Here is a 27,471-nt window from a genome sequence, read left to right as displayed (position 1 = left end):
CAAAAAGAGTCTCGTTCCCTCTCGTGTGCCGTCAGGTTATTATGACAAGAGCGTTTGAACACACTCATGAGTCATTGTTTACGGTTCTCTCCATTTATGCAAATAAGCAGGTAGATGATGCGGTAATGATGGTGTGTGTGCGTGTCTGTGTTGTGACTGGATGTGAGAGTGACGGTTCTCTGAGGTCTCTGTAGGGGGTCTCTCTCTCGGTGTGTGTGTGTGTGTGTGTGCTGTAATGGCAGTGAGATGGGAGGAGGAGGAGGAGGAGGAGAGCACTTGCTCCTCATTGCCCTTCCATTATCACTGGTTGACCTACTTCAGTGGAAGAGTGCGGATGAAATCACGGGTCCTGCTGGTCCCTCGACTACAATAGCCAAGAGCGAGTTAGAGAGTGTGTGTGTGTGTGTGTGTGTGTGTGTGTGTGATGCTGTCTGTCTTCCACCTCGACTCCTCAATACTCCATTGGTGTGTCATTTACAGTTAACACCTCCATTATCACTCATGTCCCGCTGCTCTCATGTGGCTTTCCTTTTATGCCTTTGTTGCGTTTCCAGACCGTGTTTGACTTGTTCGGTCTGGGGTTATAATAGGAAACTAAGATTAAATCCATTTAAAAAAAAAAGATTTTTGTTACTAGTAATATAAATGTGTACAGGTGCAATTAGAATATTGTGCAATAGTCTTACAGCTTATGAAAATCACAAATTCAAAATCTCAGAATATTACATGAAATCTGAGAAGTGTAATCATGCATATGCGTATAGTTATATATACTAAATATATTAGTTTCAACTTTTTATTTGAATTTACTGAAATACATGAACTTTTACACTGTTCAAATTTATATTAAAAAAAATAAACTAAACTTAAAGTGAATATAAATGTCTACACAGTATGCTGTTTGATTATTTTTATTTTCCTCTCTCTCACTTTGGTTTGATCTTCTCGTATTTCTGTTGTCTTCAGTTGTAGCTTCTGTACGTGGTCATCGAGTTGTTTGATTACATAAATGCAATGATTAATAATGAACTACTTAAATGCACATTATTATTGATCATCCGAGCATCTCTAGCCTTTCCAAGGCTTCAACTTCAAACTGCAAACAGAAGTCAAGTCACTTTTATTTATAAATGATCAGTGTATTCAGATATTCCGACTGTTCTCATGCAGAGATGAAACCCAGATCCGTCTCTTCTTTAAAGATATTGTTTTTCTTTCATCGGGATCTTAATGATTTAATTCATCTCTTGGAGTATCTGAAGGGAAACGAGACTCGATATCAGTCGTATTGAAATGAAGACGTCCTCCTATATATGATTTAGTCTGTGAAATTCTGTGGAAATACCAGTTACTCAAGTCAAAGAACTGTGATTTCCATGCATTTGGCAGATGCTTTTATCTGAAGCGTTGTAGTTTGCATTGAAGCCGTGACATGATATAAGGCTGGGGATGTGTGGTTTGAACTAGAGCTGCACTATTAATCATTAAAAGATTGCAATTTCGATTCAAACACACAGACTAAATGACACTGATTCTCCTGTGTCTATTAAAGTACGATCACAGCGTTTCAGATCTTTGATCGTTTCACATTCAGATGATCAATTACATTGTTACACCAGTAGGAGGCGACAAGGGGCTTGTACGGTTTTATTTATTCATCATTGACTCATTAATTGAATCATTCGCTCAACCTGATTTAACAAAGTAATTAATTCAAATATATTAAATATTTCTAAATAGATGGTGGAAAGTTATGTTCAGACCCTCTAGTAAATCACATATCGTTATCTTGTTTAGAATCGGGATCTATATTTTAAAAAAAAATTGGGATTCTCAAATTATGTTTCTGATTCACGACGGTCTTTCTCTTTTTCTGTAGATGTTGGACTTCCTCTGTAACACTTTCAAGTAATGTTTTAAAAACACTGCACACACTTTTTCCTTTGCAATAACGTCAGCCATAACAACGGCTGCTGTTCACGGACAAGTCTTCAGGAAGACGCCCTTTAAAAACTGACCATTTCAGACACAATGAGAATATCACGACAGAATAATATTTTTTTCTGCAAAAAAAAATAAAAATAATATATATATATTCATATTCATGCAAAAGAAAAAGCTTTATTAACATTATAAGTGAACTTAAGGAACATTAAAATAATAATAATAAAAAAAAAACAAATCCATGTTATGAGCCTTTTAAGAAGAGACATTACAGGCAAAAACTTTTTTTTTTTTTTTTTCATGCACATTTTGGATTCATTTTTGGAGCCTTTTGGGTTCATTCTTTATCATTTGTTTTGTCCGTTCCAGATTAAATCTTTCGTATTATTGACAAACATCAAGACCCTAAAATATATTTATGAATGCATGTGAATGATCACAAAATTCAAGATATGGGGGTTAGAAAATGAATATATTTATACATTTAAAGGGGTCATGAACTGGCTTTTTAAATTTTATTATATTGTTGTCTGAGGTCAACTTATGACGTTCGCTTGGTTTTTGCATTCAAAAACATCAAAATGAACAAGTAATAGGCTATTATGTACCCAAGTTGTGAGCCTACTTGAAAAACGGTCGGTTTTTATGGGCGTGTCGCACTGAAGACTTGGAAGTAAACGCCCACTGCTGTGAGTGGAGAACAGTTTTGCATATTATAATGAGTTTAACTCACCCGTCGGTGCACTTGAGGGAAAACGTCCAATGTTGTCAAATGGCAACCGGATTCGCCCATACATGTTCGACCCAGAGTCCGTGTGTTGGACAATTCCAAAAGCGTCAGCTAAGTGAATAAATGGAAATGTAATATTTATATCACTTTATGTAGTTAATCAATATCACACAAAGAGTGCCATTTCAGTTTTTCTCCTCCAAAAATCAGCATGATTAAAATGTGATATTAAACAGTTTAATAAACAATAATTTAATTACAACTACAAAATGTTGCAGAATAATGTCATATATGAATGAATAATAGCCTATATTGTGCCAAAAGGGCTCTTTTTCTTGTCATTATAACCTTCTCTGGAGTTGAGTAAAGAACCCTATGCTACATGTAAGCCTTATTTCTAAGAGTGTAGGGAAATATGATGACATGGATTAGTTAATCTTTCACCCTGTCGACCTGTAGTGTCTCCGGGAGACGTGGAGCATCACACACTGCTTATATAAGGTGCTTTACTAATGTTTCTGTGGTGCTTTTGTGGAGCGTGAGAGTGGCACAGTTTTAATGTTGAGGGGCGAACTCTTCCATGTTTCCCCATCAGGTTGATGTGAAGTGGAGGAGTTAAGAGGATTGTGGTCCTCCTGATGATGATTAAATGAGTTTGGCTCATCGGGGAGGAGTCCGTGCTCTCGCCGGAGGGCTTCATAACGCATTAGCTCATTAGCTCCTGAAGACGCTGGTCATGTTAGCTCAGACTCCTGCTGTAATGCCGTCAACACGGCTTGGCGTCGGTCTCTCCGCGATCCGCTCCGCCGCTGCAGGCCAAGATTTGTGCGACTTCACTTTACATGTTCCCCGTCGACGTGAAGCGCACATCAAACTCGTCTCATCCTCAGCTTCAACACCTACGGTGTGTCACACGCGCAGCCAGAGTCCCCAGTCTTTCATATCATAAAGAGCTGCGGGGTAATATAGACACACGGGAACCCACAAACGACACATTTGCTCTTATATGTGTATAAAACTACATTTTTCTCTCTGATATCAATGAGATGGGTGTAAAGAAAATAGTTTCGCTGAAGTCTCAGACGTTCAGTGTTGTGCTTTTGTCATTATTTTTAGTGTTCGTTTACAATAACATGACAAAATCCTAAAACTGAAATTAAAACTACTATTTTAATAGTATTCAAATAATGACTCTGGATGTATTTAGCATCTGCTAATGGCCTTCTTGTTTTGATTTTTTGACATCTGAGACAAAGTCAAGTCTCCAATCTGCTTCATCTGAGCTGCTGTAGTTTACACGTGTGTGTGTGTGTGTGTCGTTGAGTTTCATGAGATCAGGAGACGTTGATAGTAACGTGTGAGTGAAATCTCCATTAAGAGCTCTAGAAGAGCAAACTTTGTGTGTGCTCGTGCAGGTATGAGGGATGAGAGGAGGATTATTCATGCTTGCGTTCCTCAGGATGGAGTGTGTGTGTGTGTGAGTGTGAAGAGAGAGAGAGAGAGAGAGAGAGAGAGAGAGAGAGACAGCACTGGATTGTGTGACAGACAGTCAGAATGTTCCCAGCTCTCATTCACTGACACGTACAGTCCTAAATGTCCTTCAGCTGTGTCTGTGTGTGTGTGTGTGTGTGTGGTATTCTGGGAAAAGTTAGAGTTACTGAGGTGCCAAACACTTTAAACGTTACAGCAGTGTAAGTGAGGTGTGTGTGTGTGTGTGTAGTGTGGAGGAGTACACACATTATTGATAGACGACACAGTACAACACAGTTTTGGGGTCACTACGAATTTATTCAAAATAAGTTAATAGTTTTATACTGCAAGAGAGCATTAAATTGACCAAAAGTGACAGTAAAGACGTTTAGATTTCAAGTAAATGTTGTTGTTTTGAACTTTCTATTCATCAAAGAATCCTGAAAAATACAATGTCACAGTTTCAACAAACACATGAACTGTGTTCAACACTGATAATAATAATCATAAATGTTTCTTGAACATCAGATCCTCATATTAGTGATTTCTGAAGGATCATGTGACACTGAAGACTGGACTTTGATCACAGGAATAGATATTTTATTAAATATAAAATAGAAATAGATATTTTAAATTGTAATAATATTTTTCTGTATTTTTTGAGCAGCCTTAGTGAGCAGAAGAGAGATTTACAGAAGTGTATTTTAGCTAATATTTGCTGAAGTGTGTATTATTTTCATCTTTGAAGTAATGTTTGAGTAAATATTGTATTTTCCTCTCATTTGTCTTCTTTCAGTCAGGTATCGATCAAATTCTCATCAGTCCTTATCAGTAGACGACTATAAATCAATCTGTGCATTATGATATATTGATAACCGTTAATGATTACAAAATGTTACAGTTGATTAGAATCAATATAAAACTAATAGTGTGTTTTAATAATAAGTTTGGTGTCATTATAGTGTCCATTTGAGCAAACAAGGTTGTTTTTCCCCTCTAATATTATTATAATGACACATTATGTTTATATTGTGGAATATTTGGATAATGTGTTTGGAAAAGCAGCTTTAGATTATGCAGATTATGATTTAGCATAGTCACCATAGCTAAAAATGTGTGTTGTTCTGGTTAGATAAGGAACAATGGGAATGTGTGTGAACGTGGCCTTTTTACCCAGAGTCCTTTGTGTGAGAGGAGATAAGCAGCCATGTTCTTCTGACTTTCATCCGAGTATTGATGTAGTGTGTGAGTTGGTCATCGTTAATGTTCTCTGATATTTCTCCGATCTTGATTTGCAGAAGGGGTTTAAACTTTTGCCCTCGGCATCGTGGTGAGGAATATTGAGGCGTACGGGGGACGACACGTGTGTGTGTGAGGACACAACAGCCGCTCAGCGATCAGAATCGAGTATAAATAATGCAATTAGCCCTTTAGTTGATTTGGAAATGTGAATGCTTATATCTACAGGGTGACGCTCGAGCAGAAACCCTCTGACTCCTGGAGAAATGAGGAGATGTGCAGAGCTTAATTAGGGACCAACATCACAAATCGAGCAAGAGCTGTGGTTTCATTGTCTGGTTACACAGCGCAACTAACACTAAAACTATTCTTTCAGTCAAAATAAGGCTAAAATATAAATATAAGAGGAAAATCTTCAACAAAAACATAATCAGAAAATTAGTTGGTAAAACCAAAAATAAAAATGATTTAAAGCTAAATACAAAAAAAATATGTAAATATTAAGAAAAACCTAAAACTATTAAAAATAAATTAAAGCGAAATACAAAAATGTAAATATTAAGAAAAAATATAACTATTAAAAATGATTTAAAGCTAAATACAAAAATGTAAATATTAAAAAAACTAAAACTATTAAAAATAAATTAAAGCTAAATACAAAAAAAATTAAATATTAAGAAAAACCTAAAACTATTAAAAATAAATTAAAGCGAAATACAAAAATGTAAATATTAAGAAAAATAAAACTATTAAAAATGATTTAAAGCTAAATACAAAAATGTAAATATTAAAAAAACTAAAACTATTAAAAATAAATTAAAGCTAGATACAAAAAATGTAAATATTAAGAAAAAATAAAACTATTAAAAATAAATTAAAGCGAAATACAAAAATGTAAATATTAAGAAAAAATAAAAATATTAAAAATGACAACTTTAACACTTAACCTAAAATTAAAATGAAATCTGTAAAGATTTATATATATATATATATATATATATATATATATATATGTATATATATAAGCTCCGCCCCCTTAGTTACTGTTGCTAAGTGACAGCTGTCAGCGTGTGAACCCCGTCCTGAGATGTTGTTGAAGGACCAGCTCTCATCGAGGAGCATCAAGTGGGACTTATATGGAGGGATATATAAAAGATTTTCAAAATAAATATGGCGGGATAAGCCTCATGTTACGGTTAGCCTATAGCTATGCAGGTTTGTGCGACTAACTTCCAGAAAATGAAGGTTTTGGTCTTCATTGGGATTGTTGAATCCTTAGGGAACCATGTGCGCTGGCATCCCTGATATCATAAATAGACTGGGCTTAAGTCGTTTAGTGCAGATAATACTCCACTGCCATTGGCTGATCTGCGTTCGAGGGGAGGGGCTTACCGATTAACATCAGATTCAGCCGTAAAGTTTTTGATCATATAAGCAGCGTGAGGACATCAGATGGCAAACGCTCCGGATCACCACGTGTTCTCCGGCCAAACCTTTGTGCTCATCAGCTTGATCCCATCTGTGAGTGTGTGTGAGTGTGTGTCCGCAGTAACGAGCTGTGGGTTTGTTCTGTGCTTCAGTAATGACCTCGAGGCACTGGAGGTCAGGGTGTGACCGCATCTTCTCCGGCCAATTATCATGTGTGGCGCTGGTGCTGGCGGGCCCTCGCTGTGACGCGTGTGACAGGGGTACAGTGAGATCTGGGCTTTGATTGGCACCATCGTTAAACCCTCAGACGGGCCGTGACCTCCACGCCAGCCTTGACCCCCGACCCCTGCTTTAAAAACACTGTGTCTGCATGAAATCTCAAATGCTGTTTCTCAGAAAAACACCAAGACTTGCCAAGAGAAACTCAAAATATTGCTGTATATAATCTGCAAATAATCTCCCAATAACAAATTATTCCGCATTAATTGAATAGCTCTATAGTCTTACTGTATGTCAAATACTGATTCATTTTTATTCTCTTGATTTTCTCTATTTTTTTTATTTTTTTTATGAGAGACACTTGAGGTAAAGTTGATACTCTCTAAATGTAATACTTTTTAAAAATGTTTTACGTTTTATTATCTTTATTAACATTTTATTGCAGTGGTTCTCAACCAGGAATTCAGGATGCAGGATGATTTAAAAGTATTTTAGTACATTATTAAATATTAAATTTATTTTATATTATATATATATTTATTATATTTTATTTTTTATATATAATTTATTATTATTCATAATTTTCATTAAATATTAATATTAAGAGAACCAGTGTTTGTTTAAATAATATTTAATAATTGTTACATATTTAATAATATTTATTAATATAATATCTTAAAATAATTTAACTCTAAACACAAACTAAGATCGTATTTATTTTTTCCCTCCCTCAATATCTATTGTTTTTATTGAAGATCAACAAATCGCAGAATCAATTGAATACATAAAAATTCATTTGAAAACTAATACTTTATCTTAACTATAGCAGAAATAATAAAAATACTTGTGCTGAGCATTTAAATTAAAAGTTTGTGTTTTACAATATATGTATTTAGTTAAACAGAATATATATTTCCACAAATACTTGCAAATATTTCTTACATGCATGTGTGTGTATATTTATGTTTTATTTTAATTGCGATTAATTGTCGCCAGCACTGAAAAATGCTGAAACTCCATGATTGTGAAGCGTTGAATATTGTGCCAACACGGGTTTGCTGACATGATGTGAAGTGATCTGCGAGACACTGTTGTGGACTCCGTCAGTTAAACGCAGTGGGATACGCCTGGTCTCTGGGAGGGTGGCGTGCCGCTGTAAATTAGTCCCTGGCGGTGACACAGTGCTTGCTGGGTAATTTGGACAATGGGGCGTTTGACAGCTCACCCATCACTGCGACGGCACCCTCGGGACGAAGCCCTCGCCGCGTCGTCCTCGCGCTCCTTCAGCCTCTCTAAGTAGCAGCATCATTCTCCAATCAACCAACAAAATGGCTCTCCATCCTGCGCTGGGGAAGAGCTGAGGATTGGGCGAGAGACACACTTTTTCCCTTCATAAATCTCTCTCTCTCTTGCAAGGATTGGCTGTATGATTGAAACCACACATACACAAAAAACGCTTTGAAATGCTGGAAGAATGCATCCTTTGTCAGATCTCTTTGGCCTTGTTGTTCATCTATAAACACAGGTTTGGGATGTTTCGGTGTCCGGCTGCAGTTTTGGTTTCGTTGGCTAGCGATTCGGAGCCACACTAGCGCTCGTTTCCATGACACCCTGGGAATTAATATTTCTCTCTTTGAGTATCATTTCCCATGGTGATAAGTGAGGAATGTGGCCTTGTGCCGAATGGAGATTTCAGAGACTGAAAGAAGGAGCGTTTCGTTGTAGATATTATATATTGTATTATATATTTTCCTTATAGATATATATATATATCCCTGTATATATATATATATATATATATATATATATATATATATATATATCCCTGTAGATATATATATTAGTGCTGGGCAACGATTAATCGCATCTAAAATAAAAGTTTGTGTTTACATAATATATGTGTGTGTGTACTGTACAATATATACTTTTTTGTATATATAAATACACTCACATGCATGTATATATTTAATATTTTTTAAGTATTTTAAAGATATGTACAATTATTATATTTATATATACTGTATATAAATGATGATGATGAAATACTGTAAAAAAATGATACAGTATATACATGCAAATATTTCTTAAATGTATAAATGCACGTGTGTATTTCTATATAGAAAATAAGTATACACTCTACACACACATATATTATGTAAACTCAAACTTTTTTATTATTTCAAGTATTATTTACTTAAATTTTACTGTAAATTTTACCGCTTTTATTATGTAGCATTATTTTTTCAGATATTTTTTAAACATTTAGTATTATTTATGTAGTTATCAATTATTATTATTTACTTAAATTTTACTGTAGTTTACTCCTTTATTATTTTTTAGCATTATTTTTTTATGCTAGTAAGTATTTATTACTAAAAATATTATTGTTATTTACTTGCAATTACTTCAATTTATTCATTCATTATTACTGAACATTTTTTGAATTATTTATTATTAATGTTATTATTATTATATACTTAAATGTTACTGTAGTTTAGTGTTTTTTCGTATTATTTAAGTGTTATTGTTCTAGTTATTAATCACAATTGTTTGTTTATTCATTATTACTTAGTGTATATATTATATTACTATTAGTAGTATTGACTTTATTTTACTGTACTTTATTTCTTAGATTTAAAAATATGGCTATAATGAAGTTATGATTCTACTTTGGAGAAATAAAATCACATTTGCGAGTGAATACACCCATCAGTCGTGCTCCACAGGAGAGGACAGCGCACTCATACCCGGGCAGGAACAAGTATGAAATATTATAAAACCTGAATTTAGTTGTCAGATGTTCAGTGCGGGGAAAGCTGGTTTCCGTGAGATTCGGCTGAAGCGACGCCATGGCAACCGCGTGTTTCTGCCCTGACCTAGAAAGAGTGAAATGAGTGTGTGTTTCCTTCAGTCGAGACTTTCTATCTGTTACTATACACACACACACACACACACATTTGGAGTGTGTTTATCATCGAGGCTAACAGAAAGAACGAGTCGGACCGTCCCATATCTGCAGTTTCGACTGAATCTTATCTGCTCTTTTTTTTTGAGTATTGACGCATCAGAGACGAGCATTTCATGCAATAACGACGTGTTTAAACAGAAGCAGAATGAACCCAAACATGCGTATTGTTCGACCCACACACAAAACGTGAACATTTGTTAAGTAATTGATGGTGTTTAATTCGTAATGAAAGTTTCACCTCTGGATTGATCCGACCCGCTTTCCCTTAATGATTTCAGTCTTAAACTTCGGTCCTCATGAAGTGTGTGTTTGGTTTGAGTGTGTTTTGACATTAGTGATGATATGTTTTTTAACGTCACGTGTGTTCATCACATCGAAAGTGTGTGTCTGACATCCTGGAGTCCTTTTATTGTACACTGGTTTGACTTTAAAAAGTAGATACCTTGTTGTTCGTTAATACAACGAAGGAGATGGGTTTAATAAATAGAATCTCAAAATATTACGTTATTTGAACCCCTCTACTTATTATTATTATTATTATTATATTTTTTTTTAATTAAGAAAACCATCTCAAACACAATACAAGCATCAGATTGTTACATAATAGAGGGGGAAAAAAATGAACGAGTGTAACGAACGCTCACATACGAATGTAACCACAGTAATATACATATAAACAACTAAAAGATTTGCACATGAATTATGATATTTGTGATGGGCAGTGTAGGACAGGTTCATGGTTTGAGGTGGTCACAGTGTGTGTTGCGCACGAGTCCTGCTCTCCGTGCGGCAGCGAGACGAGAGCGACGGAGGATTTATGGCGGCGTTCACGCTCGACTCTCTCCTGATGGAGGAGACGCAGCGCTGAGGTGATACACTGCTGTCCCGGACCGTAAATCTGACACACACACACACACACACACACCCAAACCAGCTTATCTTTCACTGCGCTGTCAGCAGCTACCATCACACACACACACATACGTGGAGGATACATGTAGAGGTGCAGTGTGTGACACACTGATCTCACACACACATTGATATCTTTTGGTAGTGTGTATCTGTTAAAACGATTTGTACTTTTCCCAGATTATTACACAGAGTTGCTTGAAGTTTCCCACCAATAGTTTGATCTAGTTCACTGATTCACACACACAGAGTCTCGACTCACCGGCTGAGGTATAAAACTCATTATAATATGCAAACCTGTTCTCCACTCACAGCAGTGGGCGTTTACTCCCAAGTCTTCAGTGCGACACGCCCATAAAACCAGTGTTTTTGGGTACAAAACTAGGGTACAAAATAGCTTAATACTTATTAATTTTGATGTTTTTTAATGTAAAAACCAAGCGAACGTCATAAGTTGACCTCAGACAACAGTAGCCAGTTCATGACCCCTTTAACACTTTATTTTACAGATGTTACATGTACTTACCGTAGTAATAACAGTAAATTATGCATAATTACATGTAACTAACCCTCAACCTAACCGGTAACGCTTCCTTTTACAGTCCAGTGACCCATGTAAATACTATGTACTTATTTTAGTAACTACAATTACTGGGTAATAACTAGTACTAACCCCTGAACCATCTACTTACCTTATATTAGCCAGTACTGTAAGTACTGTACTGTAAAAGGAAGTGTTACCACCTAACCTATAGTAAGACATGTAGTTCATTATTATTACTCAGTACATTAGTGTAACAATGACACATTAAAATAAAGTGTAACCGAGTCATTCATTCATTCATTCATTAGATTCAGCCAGTGAGTTCGGGAATCATTTGACTTGATTCATTAGTGAATCAGTTCAAACTGCCGTTGTGCTGTTCATAACACAGCGAGATGTTGTGCGTGTGTTATTGTGTTGATGTTATTTCTCAATACCTCAGTGTTTTGATCTCATCACATTCAGTCGAGGCTGCAGATTCACAACTCTGTTCAAATATCATTTCTATTTGCGGCAAACGTCCAGAAACGCTGACTCCATCCCCTGGTTTCTCCCTCAGAAACATCTCTCGCTCTTGAAGGATTCATTTCCTCAAATCATGTTACTCGTGTTTTGTGACGGTGTGCTGGCGATGCCGTTTCTCCCTCTCGGCTTTCGTCAGATTGCTTCCAGTTTTATTGTGATATTTCCCTGCAGCGTTTCTGTTTCTCTCTTTCACCAAAACTCCTGTCCAAACACACGTTACACAGCTTTACACACACTTTAATTGTCTAAATAGGTTAATAGATCTATAACAATTGAAATCTTTTGATACGTTTAATATCTAGATTTACTGCAAGTCAGTCCAGCGAGTTTTATTGGTAAATGCTTTTAAATCTAATGAAAATAATAATTTTATTTATCTATATATATGTATATATATATATATATATACTGTATATATATATATATATTTAAAAGGTAATGTGTAATTCTGAACATCTCGAGTCATTGTAATTCAATCATTAGTAATTTAAAAGATGTATTTTTGTTAATGATAATAAAGTTTTACTGGTAAATGCTATTTAAAATAATAATATTTTAATTATAATATTTTAATTTAATAATAAATATGATAATTGTATTTATTTATGCTGTTTTGATTTTTTTATGCCGTTTATTTGTTAATTTATGCCATTTATAATGTTATTTTTATGAGGTTTATTCATGACGTTTATTTGCCATTTTTACCGTAATAAAATACGGAGGAAATTTCAACAACATGCTTTTCTCCTTTCGATAATGGATTAGCGGTAATATGTAATCTCAGGAGTTACTGTAATTCAGTTTTTTTTCAATGAAACAAATGTGTGTTAGGTGGGCAGATCAGTACAGGACACAGAACATGTGGGATGCTGGAAAATAACAATGTGTTTAACAATCAGATTCTGCAATACACTGTATTTAATATATCATGAGGATCACGAGTTGCGCATTTGTGCTAAATCCGCGCAGACTTGGCATAGAAACGCCATATTGGCTCGTGATTTACAGCGTTACTCACCAAAGTTCACGTTTACCCGCTTTTGTTAATTTCAATCCCTGAATGTTGCGCTCCTGTTTGTCACTAACTTCACGCCTATAAGCCATCAGGAATATTGCCGACTCGTCTCCTTACGCTCGTCCTAATGCCTGTTAGCTGTCCGTGGTTTTGCCTGTATTTGGTGTTGAAAATGGAAACGTCTTCGATTTCACACTCTATTCAATGAACGCTTGTGTGTCAAAAATCAAGCCCTAAGATGCACTAAACTCACGCCGAAACGCGCATTACTGACGATTCACTTTAAGGCCATTGCACACTGAGTCCCATATTTTCGTATCCGTTTTTTCGTATTTGTGATTCGAATTGTCTGAATTGAATCCATTCAGACTGCTTGCTACGGATGCGGAAAAGGCAGAAAATCGAACTCCATTTGATTTTTTTTTTTATGATGGACGAAAGTTTCAGAGGTTGTTTGCAAGCGTGATTGACGCTTGATTTTAACGTGCAAAAATTTCGGACGCAAATTTCGGACTCAGTGTGCTAAGGCCTTTACACGCGACGCCACGGCACACGCCACTCGCTCGGGGGAAGCCGACGTTAATTGAAAAAAACAATTAGGCTTTGGGTGAAAGAGACTCCAGTGAACCCGAACCTGAACCCACTTCCCACATCATTTATTCCCAGCATGCTCTTGTCAGAGAATGGGCTGTTTGGACACACATGGCCTGCTCTCTGCACATGTAGAGTCTTGTGTTGTTTTAGGTTCGTCTTCCCGCTTTGAAGATGTTTGGCACTCGTTCATCTCGATCCGCCATATGAATGGGAGGTGTAGACGGGTTCGCCTGATCTTACAGCTGCTGTGTTTGCTTTCCGACACGCGGTTATCTCGTCCGCACGGCTTTTCAAAGAGTTGTTCGTCTCGTGTGGCGAGTTATAAAGGACTCGACCTCTTTATTTTAGGAGCCCGCTCCTTTGAGCTCTTTATTCTCCAGCTCCTCACTCAGATCTGTGGTGTCTCACTGTTAACACAAGACTTTGATATCCGAGCTCCTGATATCTGGCTTCGGAAGAGCAAATAAAGATCTCTCGAGTTTCAGCGACTCCAGACCAAGGTTATTCTTGTTAAGTGAAACTAAAACCATTAAAAACATGTTTGTTGATATAAACTACCTTTCAAACTGTTTGGGGTCAGGACTTTTATTCATCGAGGACACATTAAACGGATCAAAAGTGACAGTAAAGACATTTATAATGTTACAAAAGATTCTATTTCAAATAAATGCTGTTCTTTAGAACTTTATATTCTCAGAGAATCCTGAAATATAAAGTGTATCAACTGTTTTCAACACTGATAATAATCATAAATGTTTCTTGAAGCTCATATCAGAGTGATTTCTGAAGGATCATGTGACACTGAAGACTGGAGTAATGATGCTGAAAATTCAGGAATAAATTACACGTTACTGTGTATTCACATAGAAAATAGATGATTTATATTAATAATATTTTTCACTATTTTGAATGCTAGTGTATAAATAGTTTTGTGAAGTCCTTAAAACAGAAACGGAAATAAAAACTAAATAAATATTGAAAAAAGCGCTAAAAACGAATAAAAATTGCAAAAGCACAAAATGACGAAAATTTGAACATGGAAGATATAAAAACAAGAAATATAATTGAAAACTATAAGGCACACTGCATGCATTGATGTGTCTGCAGTGTTTGTTATTCCAGTCTCACAGGACTGAACTCTTCTGTGATCTGCCGGGTCACTGCGCGCTTCTGCCTTCATATCAGAGCTTACGAGATGCATTTCATTTTCATGAGCCATTTCAGCAGGAGAAATCCAATTGAAAAGTTTTTGCCGGCACTCTTTTTCACTCTTCTCTCTCCCTCGCTGACCTTCCCATCTCTCTGTGTGTGTTCATACAGTCCAGCTGCTGTCTCTGAGCGCATCATACGCCGTTACATCACCCTGGATTAGATTTACAGTTTTCCACGGCGTTCTGCTCGCAATATTTATAGATGTAGGTCATCTTATGGTACTTTTACACATCGAGGGGCAAAGTCATTACTTTTCAAAGAAGTGTTTTTATTTACACTGTTTTCACTAAAATATGCAGCAGCAGCAATGTTTGCTCAATATCGTGCATCAGATCCTCATATCAGAGTGATTTCTGAAGGATCATGTGACACTGAAGACTGGAGTAATGATGTTGAAAATCACAGGAATAAATTGCACTTTACTGTATATTCACAAAACTGCAATTTTGCAAGTTTTTACTGTATTTCTGATTAACTAAATGCAGCCTTGGTGAGCAGAAGAGACTCTAAAATCCACTTCTTTACTAATTTATGCACAAAATATGCATATTAATGACATAAACATGCCTGGTTACTTGATGGTCTTTTATGGACAAGTTGCTCAACGATGCCAAAACCCACTTGTTTTCCCTCCAGATTTGTTTTAATTTGATTTATGCACCAACAATAACGTAAGCATCATAATCCAAATTCACATGTGGATTCATATTCAGAAAAGCATTTTTCGGTTATTATAGTACTGTGGCATAAGATGATCCAGTGGAAACACTTTTGCATATTCTAATATCCTCAGTGGAAATGTATGAAATTGAATTTTAATCTCACTTCATATGGAAGTAATTTGTTGTTGATTTCGGATGAAGATCGCTCTAAAGGGTTGCAGATTTGTTGGTGAAGGCGAAGTGATGTCAGTGAATCAGAATAGGCGAAACACTAATTGCCGTAAGCGTGTTGTTCTAGTTTCTAAAGGTGACGGAGGTCACGCAGGGACTGTGCGGTGTGACTGCTGAAGCTAAAAACTCACAGGCAATTAAAAGACACTGAGCAGCTCAGATGATTCAAGGTCAGACTCTTTTATACACACTTTTTTTCTTGTTTTTATTTCTGCGGAAACTCAACAGGCCTGTTTTTCCGAGAGGTTTTTCTAGATGTGACTGTGATAACTGTGCCTCAAATTACATCCCTGAGCTCCAGCATCAAAGCATGGCAGTCTGGCGTGAAGGTTCCCCAGCGTGACGGCATGCAGACGGGGCGGAGCCCGACATGACCCACACACACTTCTGTTGAGGGTCAACTGTCCACACCAGCAGTTAAGACAGTATACTCTTAGGGAAAAGGTTTAGTCTGCTTCTATATTGAGCTCTTTGGTTCCTGATTCAATTTTAAAGAACCCTTCAATGTGGTTCTACTCTCTCCTAAAGGATTATTAGGAACACCTGTTCAATTTCTCATTGATGCAAATATTTAATCAACCAATCACATGACAGCTGCTTCAGTGTATTTAGGGGTGTGGTCCTGGTCAAGACAATCTCCTGAACTCCAAACTGAATGTCAGAATGGGAAAGAAAGGAGATTTAAGCAATTTTGAGCGTGGCATGGTTGTTGAGTATTTCACAATCTGCTCAGTTACTGGGATTTTCACACACAACCATTTCTAGGTTTTACAAAGAATGAAGTGAAAAGGGAAAAACATCCAGTATGGGTCAGTCCTGTGGGCCAAAATGCCTTGTTGATGCGAGAGGTCAGAGGAGAATGGGCCGACTGATTCAAGCCGATAGAAGAGCAACTTTGACTGAAATAACCACTCGTTACAACCGAGGTATGCAGACAACACACACAACCTTGAGGCGGACGGGCTACAACAGCAGAGACCCCACCGGGTACCACTCATCTCCACTACAAACAGGAAAAAGAGGCCACAATTTTGCAAGAGCTCATCAAAACTGGACAGTTGAAGACTGGAGAAATGTTGTCTCGATTTCTGTAGAGTCCGAATTTGTCGTAAACAGAATGAGAACATGGATCCATCATGCCTTGTTCCCACTGTGCAGGCTGGTGGTGGTGGTGAAATGGTTTTCTTGGCACATTTTAGGCCCCTTAGTGCCAATTGGGCATCGTTTAAATGCCACGGCCTACCTGAGCATTGTTTCTGACCATGTCCATCCCTTTATGGCCACCATGTCCCCATCCTCTGATGGCTACTTCCAGCAGGATAATGCACCATGAATCATTTCAAATTGGTTTCTTAAACATGTCAATGAGTTGACTGTACTAAAATGGCCGCCACAGTCACCAGATCTCAACCCAATAGAGCATCTTTGGGATGTGGTGGAACGGGAGCTTCGTGCCCTGGATGTACATCACACAAATCTCCATCAACTGCAAAAATGTGATCCTATCAATATGGGCCAATATTTCTAAAGAACGCTTTCAGCACCTTGTTGAATCAATGCCACGTAGAAATAAGGCGAAAGGGGGTCAAACACAGGATTAGTATGGTGTTCCTAATAATCCTTTAGGTGAGTGAATATACAACATTAGGGATCTTGACAATCAGAGGGTTTCTATAGACCTCTGGGGTTCTTGACGCACTACATGTATCTATTAACTCATGGATACTTAGTATGTGTGATTCTTGTTAGAGTTTATAGCACAATTGGACACCATATGACAGTGAATAGTGTAGTTTGTATCAGTGTGAATGAGGTTTTGATGTTCTGTTCCAATGAAGTCCTGACAAAACAGGCAATATCTTTTCCCTGAGCTTTATCTATGGACTGCATGTGACCATGGCAAAAGAATGTTCTGTTCTTTGCGTAAATAACAGAATACCATCTTCATACATTGAATTATCTGTACTGTCAATCAGAACTTGTAGAAACGACGTCAACAGATTATCTTTTTGACCGTAAGTGCTAGTGTGTCTCTTTAGACAACAAAAACAAAACGTTTTATTCTAGCTTCATTCATTTTTTTTCCATAAAACAACATTTGTACCAAGTGTACAATGTGCATAAACAATGTTTTTATTGTTTTTTTTGGCAGTTTTGGTCTGTAGCTTCTCTACTTTTTCCATATATTGTGAAAACACGGACCGACAGAAAATTCCATCAGTGGCGTGGAAGCGTCTCATAAACTACGGAAAATTCTGTCAATGGCATGGAAAGAGTTAAAGATATGTATTGGAATTGAAACCTTCAGTCTCAAATACACAAAGTGCAATAAAATAGAGTAAAAGAGAAAGGGTGTTTTCTTCCCGCTTGGATGCAAAATAAGGAACCAAAATCTCCAAATTGCCCAAATCTCCAAGTGTTTTTGCCTGTGTTTTCTTGCCTTAAACGGGGGCAGGTGCTGATGTGCCACATTATCTCGTGGGCTTTTCTGCTGGACTGAATGTGAACTCTATTCTGTGTCTTTTGTCCACTCGAGATCTGCGAGTCTGTGGGGGCTTGTTGGCGGGAAGGCAATTTTCTGTCATGTTTTTCCATTTCTCGAGTGCTTTTCGCCTCTTTTATTCTCTTTTATTTATTATTTCTGCTGACGAAGTGGAGCACAAGCGCTTCATGCCACCGTGTGATCTCTCAGGCCTGCCACGAGACAGACAGACAGATGCCGTGCTTCTGTGACTTTACTTGTTTTTTGGGTCAAGGTCTGATAGCTGGCGGTCTCGGTGTCTGCGAGCGTTACACGACTGTCAGTGGTTTGGCACGAGGACAGCGTTCAAGAAATGTTCAAGTGTGTGTGTGTGTTTGGATGCATGTGTGTGTGACTGAGATAGGATCATGCTCAGCAGGGCTGGCAGTCGCACCGGGTCTTGGTTCTGGTCCACAGCTAATTGTTGTGCTGATAAACCTGCCCTGGTTTGCTCAGATACTGCCCGATGGGAAGCTCTCAGCAGGTTTTCCTGTGTTGTTGTACTGTCACTACAATAGAGACTGAATGTTTTTAAAGTACAAACACCACATATTTTCATTTTTGTTAAAGTGATAGTCATCATTTACCTCAAGTTGTTTCATACCTGTGTGAATATATTTCTTCTGCTGGACACAGAGGAAGATATTTTAAAGAATATGAGTGACCACACAGTTGATGGACGCCATTGACTTCCATATCATCCGTTTCCCCACTATGGAAGTCAATGGTGTCCATCAACTGTGTGGTCACTCATATTCTTTAAAATATCTTCTTTTGTGTCCAGCAGAAGAAATATATTCACACAGGTATGAAACAACTTGAGGTAAATTATGAACTCTTCATCATGAAATCATCAACTCTTGAACATTCTTCAAAATATCTTCTTTCGTGTTCCCATCAGTCATTGGGCATTTTTACTGCGTGATAATTGTAAGCAGCAGCACAGCAGTTCATATGCTTCAAATTATTACCAGAAATGGATCAATATTAAGTCAGCTGTTTAAAGCAAATAAAGAAGCGATGCAGGAGAGTACTTATGTGCAAACATCGTGAAACTGTTTATTTTTTCAGTGTGCGCATGTCGAAAAAACTATTCTGACTTGAAGCTTGTGACACATAAACGCACACTTCATGTAAACACTTCATTTCAAATTCATCAGTCAGAATGAAATCAGTCTGATTGAGACAAAATGTGTGCATGTAAACATAACCACTGAGTCAAATATCAGTATTAATGCTGCTCAGGATTTAGGGTTTGATTTAAACACTCTTTAAATACAGCGCTTTAACAATATACAGAGTTTCACAGCAGCTTTACAGTGATAACAGGAGATCACAGTCACAGTGTTTCGGCTTTACAGCAGATCTAGAATAAAGTTACTGAGAGTGTGTGTAGGGGAAGGTCAAGTCGAGGTCACGGCTCCCCTTCAATTAGCAGTGATTGGGCCGGTGACGGGCAGGTGTGATTGAGGACCCACGTGTGATGAAAAGCAGACACACTTTACCCAGAAGCCCCTGGGGCTCATGTGCTAATGCAGTCTCAGCGGTTGACCTCCATCTCCTCGTTCCCTTAACACTCGACACACAGCCGATAGACACGGGCCTGTTACAACACGGCTGATACCGATGTGCTGTCGCAGAATCGTCCCGGTGAGAGAATCGGTTTTATTATGCAAACAAATATACTATTTACAGTTGACAGATACAACAAAAACCAAGGCCAACAAAAATACATAATAACAGCCAACATGGTGTGTGTGTGTGTGTGTAACTGGGTGCGGGAATGGGAGCATATGTAATAATAATCAAAAAAGATCTGTAAAAATGTGTGTCTGTTTCGTGTCTGTCCCTTTAAATGCAAATGAGCTGCTGCATCCAGCACAGAGGGCGGAGCTTCAAGAGCTTGTGTGTGTGTGTGTGTGTGTTAGTTTTACAATGGAATTCTCAAGTTTGTACAAACAGTAACTAGGTTTCCCTGGTTACGCCTGACGGTTTATTTAGCAACCGGAGATATTTATAATCCGCTCGGCCCGGAGAACCCTTGAGTTTTTAAAACTATAATTAAAACACACAGGTAGGAATAGTATAACGGCTAACTAGATGTTTGTTTTGATGCAATAAATTGTAATCGGATACTGACTGCCTGTTGCTATGGTTACTGACAGCTGATGTATCCAGCGCAGTTATTTATTAATTTCGAACGGTGAACAGTCAGTTTCACCAGAACTCCTTTACTAGGTGTCCTCTATCACTTTTTAATGGACACCCTGCAGCCAATCAGAATGGAGTATTCACCCTGACCATGTTATAACTAAAGTTAGAAATCATCCACCCCTTTAAAAGGCTTCCTCTCGTCCTCTCCGCCTCTCCAGATTCATTCTCCTCCTGTGTAAATAATTGATGTCTGGCGGTCAGTCGTTAAGAATAGAAAGGTGACGAACGCTCTGCAAATGTCCTCGCACTTCTCTCTCGCGGATGTTTGAACGAGGCCGACAAACACGGGACGCATAACACCGATTCCCTCTCGGGTGGCGTTTCGCTGTGGATGGCCTCTTCCGGTGATAAACACAGGGTTGTGTTTGATGAGGGAGACACCGCTGAGGCAGGCTCTGATGAAAGCCGGCCGTGATTACAGGGGACGCTTCCCCGTCTGCAGACAAATATCTGTGGAATTTAATAAACCAGATTCCCTCGGCTCCGGGAGACACACGCAGGGTTTTGTGGGAAATGAAATCAGACATATTTAGTCTCAGGCACCGAACGCAGTGTGTGTGAAAGTGTGTGAACGCTAATGCCTCTGGTAATGGGGAGAAAACATTCAGAAGTACATCATACAGACACTGAGTTTGATTTGAGTACATCACATGATGAAGCTATCTATCTATCTATCTATCTATCTATCTATCTATCTATCTATCTATCTATCTATCTATCTATCTATCTATCTATCTATCTATCTATCTATCTATCTATCTATCTATCTATCTATCTATCTATCTATCTATCTATCTGTCTGTCTGTCTGTCTGTCTATCGTTCTATTGTTCTATCTATCGTTCTATTTATCTATCCATCATCTATCGTAGAGATTATATTCTTTTATTCATTATATTACAGTTTTTCTCCGTCGCTTTGGTGCATTTCTCACATCACTCTTTACATTTGCTCAACAGTTAATGCATTTCTCAAAACAATTAGTACAAACTGCAAAACTTAGTTGATAACCTGCAAAAGTGTGTCACTTGCTCAAAATGGATAACTCATTCCTCAAAAGCAAGTATTCATGTCATTGAAAGTGTCCGTGTGGTCAAGATGAAGTCCTAACACCAGTGTTTATGAACAAGATAGTCAAATGGCTTTGTCATGTTTTCATTATGATAGTTTACTCTGTATGTATTTGACAATGCAAAAAAAGTAATATCTTGGTGACACTACCTGAAAATGCTCAAGACAGTCCTATACACTATTTGCACAGCCATTTGAAAACTACAGTAAAGTTTCCCATTACTGTATTTAGTGAGGTACAGTAATTGAGTACAAGACACTGAATATGTATGTTTCACATTTTTACTGCATGCTCTTTGCATTTCTAATTTGTTCAGAGCATTGTGCAAAAGAAAAAATACACCCTTATTTACAACAAACATAAACTCCCTTTGGGTAGATCGGTGCACAACTGGAAACAAGATCACACTACATACTGGAACTGAACATACAACATACATATACTGTAAATCATTCATGCACATCTCTTCTCATCAGTGAAAGCTGAGGCTCACCTGCCAGAAATTGTTCACTTTAGGATAAAAAAAGTTTTTTTTTTAAAGATAAAAAAAAATGTAAAATTTGCTTGACAGATTTTGACAACTAGTTAGTGCTTTAATTTAACTATTTAATTATTATTATTATTAGTTTAACATTTTTGTATGTGATGACTCAAGCAATGAAATGAGGACTATTAGTTTTATGTGGAATGACTATTTAGCATTCACAAGTATACTTAATTTGGACTGATATGACATAAGCAAATGATAATGCTATCTGTTGTGCAAATGTAAATAGTGATGTGAGAAATGCACCAAAGCGACTGAGAAAAACTGTATTATGATGTAGTATTTTGAGAGGTGGTTTGTGTCGTGTACAGCGGTGTCGTGTGGCCTGTTCCCTTGTATGCCGAACCTGTGTTTGATTACAGCGCCTGCATGTGTTTCTCTTTAGCTTTAGCTGTCGAACAGTAGCTCACATCCCATCAGCCTCGCAGGCAAACACATGTACACCGACGACAATCCCCATAAACAGCCGCCAGCGCTCACTCCTCCTCCTCTTCTCTTCCTCTGTAGATGATGACTATCTGGGACTGGGCGAGCTCCCGGAGACGTTCCCCTCGGACCCGCCCGAGCCTCTCCCGCACTTCCTGATGGAGCCGGAGGAGGCGTACATCGTGAAGAACAAGCCCGTCAACCTTTACTGCAAGGCCACGCCGGCCACGCAGATCTACTTCAAGTGCAACAGCGAGTGGGTCCATCAGAAGGAGCACACGGTGGAGGAGCGCGTGGACGAGACTTCCGGTTAGTGGAGCATAGAAAAGCACACACATATGAATAAGGATGCATTCACGTTGCAAAACTGATATTGTGGAACGAAAATATCCAGGAAATGTCACCAGATGACTTGAATAGCTATATTCTAGAGTGAGGGGGATGCTTTTTTAATGATTCACAGTTTTTATTTTCTCCTTCAGATCATCAAAACTGTACGTTCATTCTCCAAACAGACACCCATCCAACACGCGTGGTTACAATTGCCTAAAGATCTGCAAGAAACAAAAAACAAAACAAAATTTAAGTGCAAAAAATATTAATTCATTAATTAAAGTGACTATTCACCAAATTCGTACATTCATGACCCCCAGGTCATCCTCCTGTACCCCCAGTAAATGTCAGGGATCTGCCCCAGTTTCTCTTATGAACCTCATTTCCCCCAGTGATCTGCATGCCGTTCCTTCATATCGCCCAATTCTGGGACCCAATCTTCGTGACCGCCAACTTCTCATAATAATTAATACTTATTTGAATCCATTGAGTTGTCTCCACATCAGTGGTTAGAGAAGATGGGGGACTATTTATATGAATTTACTTAAAATATAATATTATTTTCATTCTGAAGACATTTTTGAGTGGAAAATCCTAAATGATTTGGGAAACACTTTTTTTTGTTTTGCTTTTGGCTTTCCAAGAAACAACTCAAACATATTTCAGTTTCCATAAAGTGAGTTTAAAAACAAATCTCTTTCCAATTGAGTTTTCATAGGCCACATTAACATTGTTTTTGGCCATTTCGATATGACTATAAAATAATAATTATTATGATGATTGTTATTTAAACGAAATATATTGTAATAATACTATTTTACTGTAAAATAAAAAATCAAGTTATAAAAATACATTTATTTTTATTATTATCATTTTATATATATATATTAGTTTATTGTGATTATTATTAAATAAAATATTAAACAAAATAAGAAATATATTGTAGTAATATTATTGTACTGTAAAATAAAAAAATCAAGTCATAAATATAAATATATTTCATGTCATATAATTTTATTGTGATTTTTAAATAAAATATAAAACAAAATAACAAATTGTAATATACTATTGTAATATTAATACTAAATACTATAGTAATAATACTAATAAAATATATATATATATATATATATATTATTGTGATTATTTTTTAAACAAAAACAAAAGAAATATATTGTAGTAATGCTATTGTACTGTCAAATATAAAATCAATAAAAATTATTTACATTTTTTTTGTGAAATTACATTACCTATAAACTTATTCTATATCTTAATTTCTTCATTTTCAAACAGTAAACCAACAAACTTTTTTTATTTTGTGAGGTTGTGAGCAATAAAACATGCGCTGGCGGTTCAGAATGAGGCTTTATGTTCATTCACACACATGAGCGGGAGTGCATGCTGTATATTAACTTTACTAAATCACACAATCTGCCATTTGACTATATTGCGATATTGATTATATTGTGAAGTATCGTGCAGCAGTACGCCTCTCACAGCATGTCGTTCCTCAGGCGGCCGAGGCTTAAAGTGGGGAAAATCACGCAGATGAATAATTCAGAGACGTCACCGTGTCCCGCACTGTAACGAGAGTGGGATTCCTCAGGCTTGTTAACTCCGCTAACCGAAGCCCGTAAAGCCGGCGTAGGACGGGTTTGTTTGCGGCGGGCGTCCGGGACACGGACATCATTAGCACTCCAGGTTTTGATGCTGAGATCTTCTGTCTGACACACAGTGACTCGTGGGACGCGAGGCAGAGATCTTGAGCATGAGAGACGCGGCTCGTCCTCGGCAGTTACGAAGCGCTTCAGGAGGTCGCTTTCAACTGTTGTGTTTCTCTGCGTCTCATCTGTGCTTCTCTCGCTCTGTCGAGTTCAGCGTCTCTCTGCTCATTTTATCATGTTTTGCTCTGTTTTGCTGCTTCCTGTGATGACGACCATCGGGAGTCTGGAGCCTCTGGCTCCTCCAGAACTAAAGAGCGATTTCAATCCAAACGACTACTGTACATCCACACTGCAGACATATATATATATATATATATTATGGGTGTAGCGATTCCCTCATGATTAATACATATCACGACACTGATAATCAGTGGGATATTCCAAGACATATTATAAAACATTAACAAAAAATATTGATTTAAAATGCTAAATTTGGTTTTACATAGTGTGTGTAAATGAATAGAGTTCCCAATACAGAACAATAGAGACACCAGAATAACAATATTCATGACTCTGAAGATGAAAATACTGAATTATTATAAACAAACATGTTCTGTGACTAGATATATTTATAATAATGTCGGACACTTTACTGGAAACGTCTGATATTTGGCATTATCAGGACACACAAATATTCTCCCGTTGCATTATTTTACATTATATTCAACATTATATACAGCAGTGTAATGTAGTTCTGACATTCAGAGGAAATGTATATATTAGTGATGTCAACGTTAATATGAATATGATTATTTTTTTCCAGTTTAACACGTTTAAGTATTAAATGCAATTAACGCAGCATCTGTTTTTCATTCATCCTTTAGCTATAACTATAATATAGCTATATTAAAATTTGGGGAAACAAACCTTTTTTTATTGAGACATCAGAAGCTATATTAGTAGAAGTGATAGTGGCCTTCATTCAGTAAAAGATGCCATTAAACAAGTATTTAAAATGTACAGTATTTATGCTGTTTTTACATTAATCTGGAGATTAACTGTGAATTTTTTACAATATAAAATATATTAAAAACGTATAAAAACTTAAGTGTTTTTACTTGTGATTAATCAAGTTTAATCACAGAAAAAATCACAGAATATATATATATATATATATAAATAGACATATTTTTTAAAAAAGATTTTTTTAAAAGTTATTAATTTTTTTTAAGAATATATATATATATATATATAAATATTCTTAAAAAAAGTATAACTTTTAAAAAAATCTTTTTTAACAGTTAAGCACTAAATATGACAAATATGACAACATATTTATAGATAAATATGTTTTCTTAGTTGCTGGAGTTTAGCTGGTTTGAGATTGCAGTGTATGGTCATAAATGGCCTGTTCTCCATGTCTTTTTCAATTCCTGGTTTATTGAATCCAGCAGGAAGATCGTAGCGATGCTGGGCTAGAAATAAATGGACAATACTGGTGTGTGCACGTGTGTGTGTGTGTCTGTGGGGATTTAATATCCAGCCGTTCAATAGGCGCGCGGCTCTGAACGCCAGAGAGTGTGATTGCTACCTGTGCGCTAGCGGCGACAACTCAATTTCCCTTTTTTGGCAGCTGAATGCAACCAATCAAAGGAGCCGTGTCGTGTGTAATGGCTCCAGAGCCCTCGGGGTGTTTGATTCTCTCTCTCACACACACACACACACACACTGACCATTGTGCTTCAGAGAAGAGACCAGCTTAAACTTAACACAAACACACTCACAAAAACATCTTTCAGACATGCAAATTGAATTTAATGGAAAAGCTGAGAGGAAATCAAATCTTGATGTGTGTATTGGGGTTTAAGCTTTAGCTCAGGCAAACTGATTTTCAATCATCCTGTCGACCGTTTTCTTAGCCGAGACATTGACGAAGATGAGGTTAACACGGAGTATCGGCTCTCCGTCCTGAATGTCAGAGGCGTTTGTGTGCGCAAGTACGAGTTCACCCGAGCTTTATGCTTCTCTCTCTATAGTGTGTATGCGCGCGACGTCACGTGACTGTGGTTACACACACTGAGTGGCAGAAACACACACTGAGTGGCAGCTTTTGTTTTCAGTGTGAATGCCACGAAACGCATCTAAAACGGGAAAGAGTTTTGAGATTAAAATAATTAATTAATAGTAATTCATTAAAATTAATTTCATAAATCTGAGGCATATTTGTCCAGACTGCTGAGATTGACAGAATCATCTGGATCCAGGCAGAGAAAGCTGGATTTGCAGTTTTCATTCAGTTTGCTGATTTTAGGGGTAAAATCATTCCTCATAAACTGTATTGTTATATATTGTATTGACAAGACATCAGTTTAATATTTACCATCGTATATTCTGCATGAATTTTAAATAAAAAGGTCTGGCGATATGATGATGTTATATAACAGTGATATGGATTTAGACCTATATAGTATTTCTATAAAGCGTTCTGCGTGTGGATATCCATGATCTCTGGATCTCAGGAACACTATATCGAGTCCAAGCTTCAGGCCCCGTCCACACTACTGCGTTTTCGTTTAAAAACGGAGACCTTTTGCTACGTTTACTTTGCACCTCCCGTTCAGACTAAAACAAAGACCTAAAACGTAGTTTAGAAACACGTGATTGTCACGTGATCCGCGTTTTCAGTCGTTTTAATGTGGACAGAGATCAATTCTAATGCGCAAATAAAACGCTGGTGTGGACAGAGATCATATTCGTTTTAATTCTCTGTTTTTAAACAAAAACGCAGTAGTGTGGACGGGGCCTTAGTTTTGTTTTACTGGCGTTTCCTCTTTTAAACTCAGTCACTCCACAGCACCTCTGACACTCAGTCCGGCTGAGGGACGTCAGTGCATAACATACAATTTTTTTTTTTTTAAATAATATGCTCACTGAATCCTTTTGACATGATTTCAGAAATCGATAAAAAAAAGTTAAATTAAAATTGCAATTATATATTACTGTGT

General features: G+C 37.1%; 1 protein-coding gene across 3 annotated transcripts in view; it reads left to right on the top strand.

The window, feature by feature from the left end:
* unc5cb (unc-5 netrin receptor Cb) overlaps positions 1 to 27,471 on the top strand; it is a 189,489-nt gene that overhangs the window by 71,192 nt on the left and 90,826 nt on the right. For all 3 annotated transcript variants that reach the window (XM_039662011.2, XM_089126524.1, XM_039662012.2), the window contains one exon: positions 22,551 to 22,778. In XM_039662011.2, the coding sequence (XP_039517945.2) occupies positions 22,551 to 22,778 (228 nt within the window). The remainder of the gene's footprint in view (positions 1 to 22,550; positions 22,779 to 27,471) is intronic.

This window comes from Pimephales promelas, chromosome 23 (assembly GCF_988280905.1).
Source record: "Pimephales promelas chromosome 23, fPimPro1.hap1.1, whole genome shotgun sequence".
In the NCBI taxonomy this organism is placed as follows: Eukaryota; Metazoa; Chordata; class Actinopteri; order Cypriniformes; family Leuciscidae; genus Pimephales; species Pimephales promelas.
The sequence above is the reverse complement of the archived record's forward strand: the minus strand, read 5'-3'. Positions and strand labels throughout refer to the sequence as shown.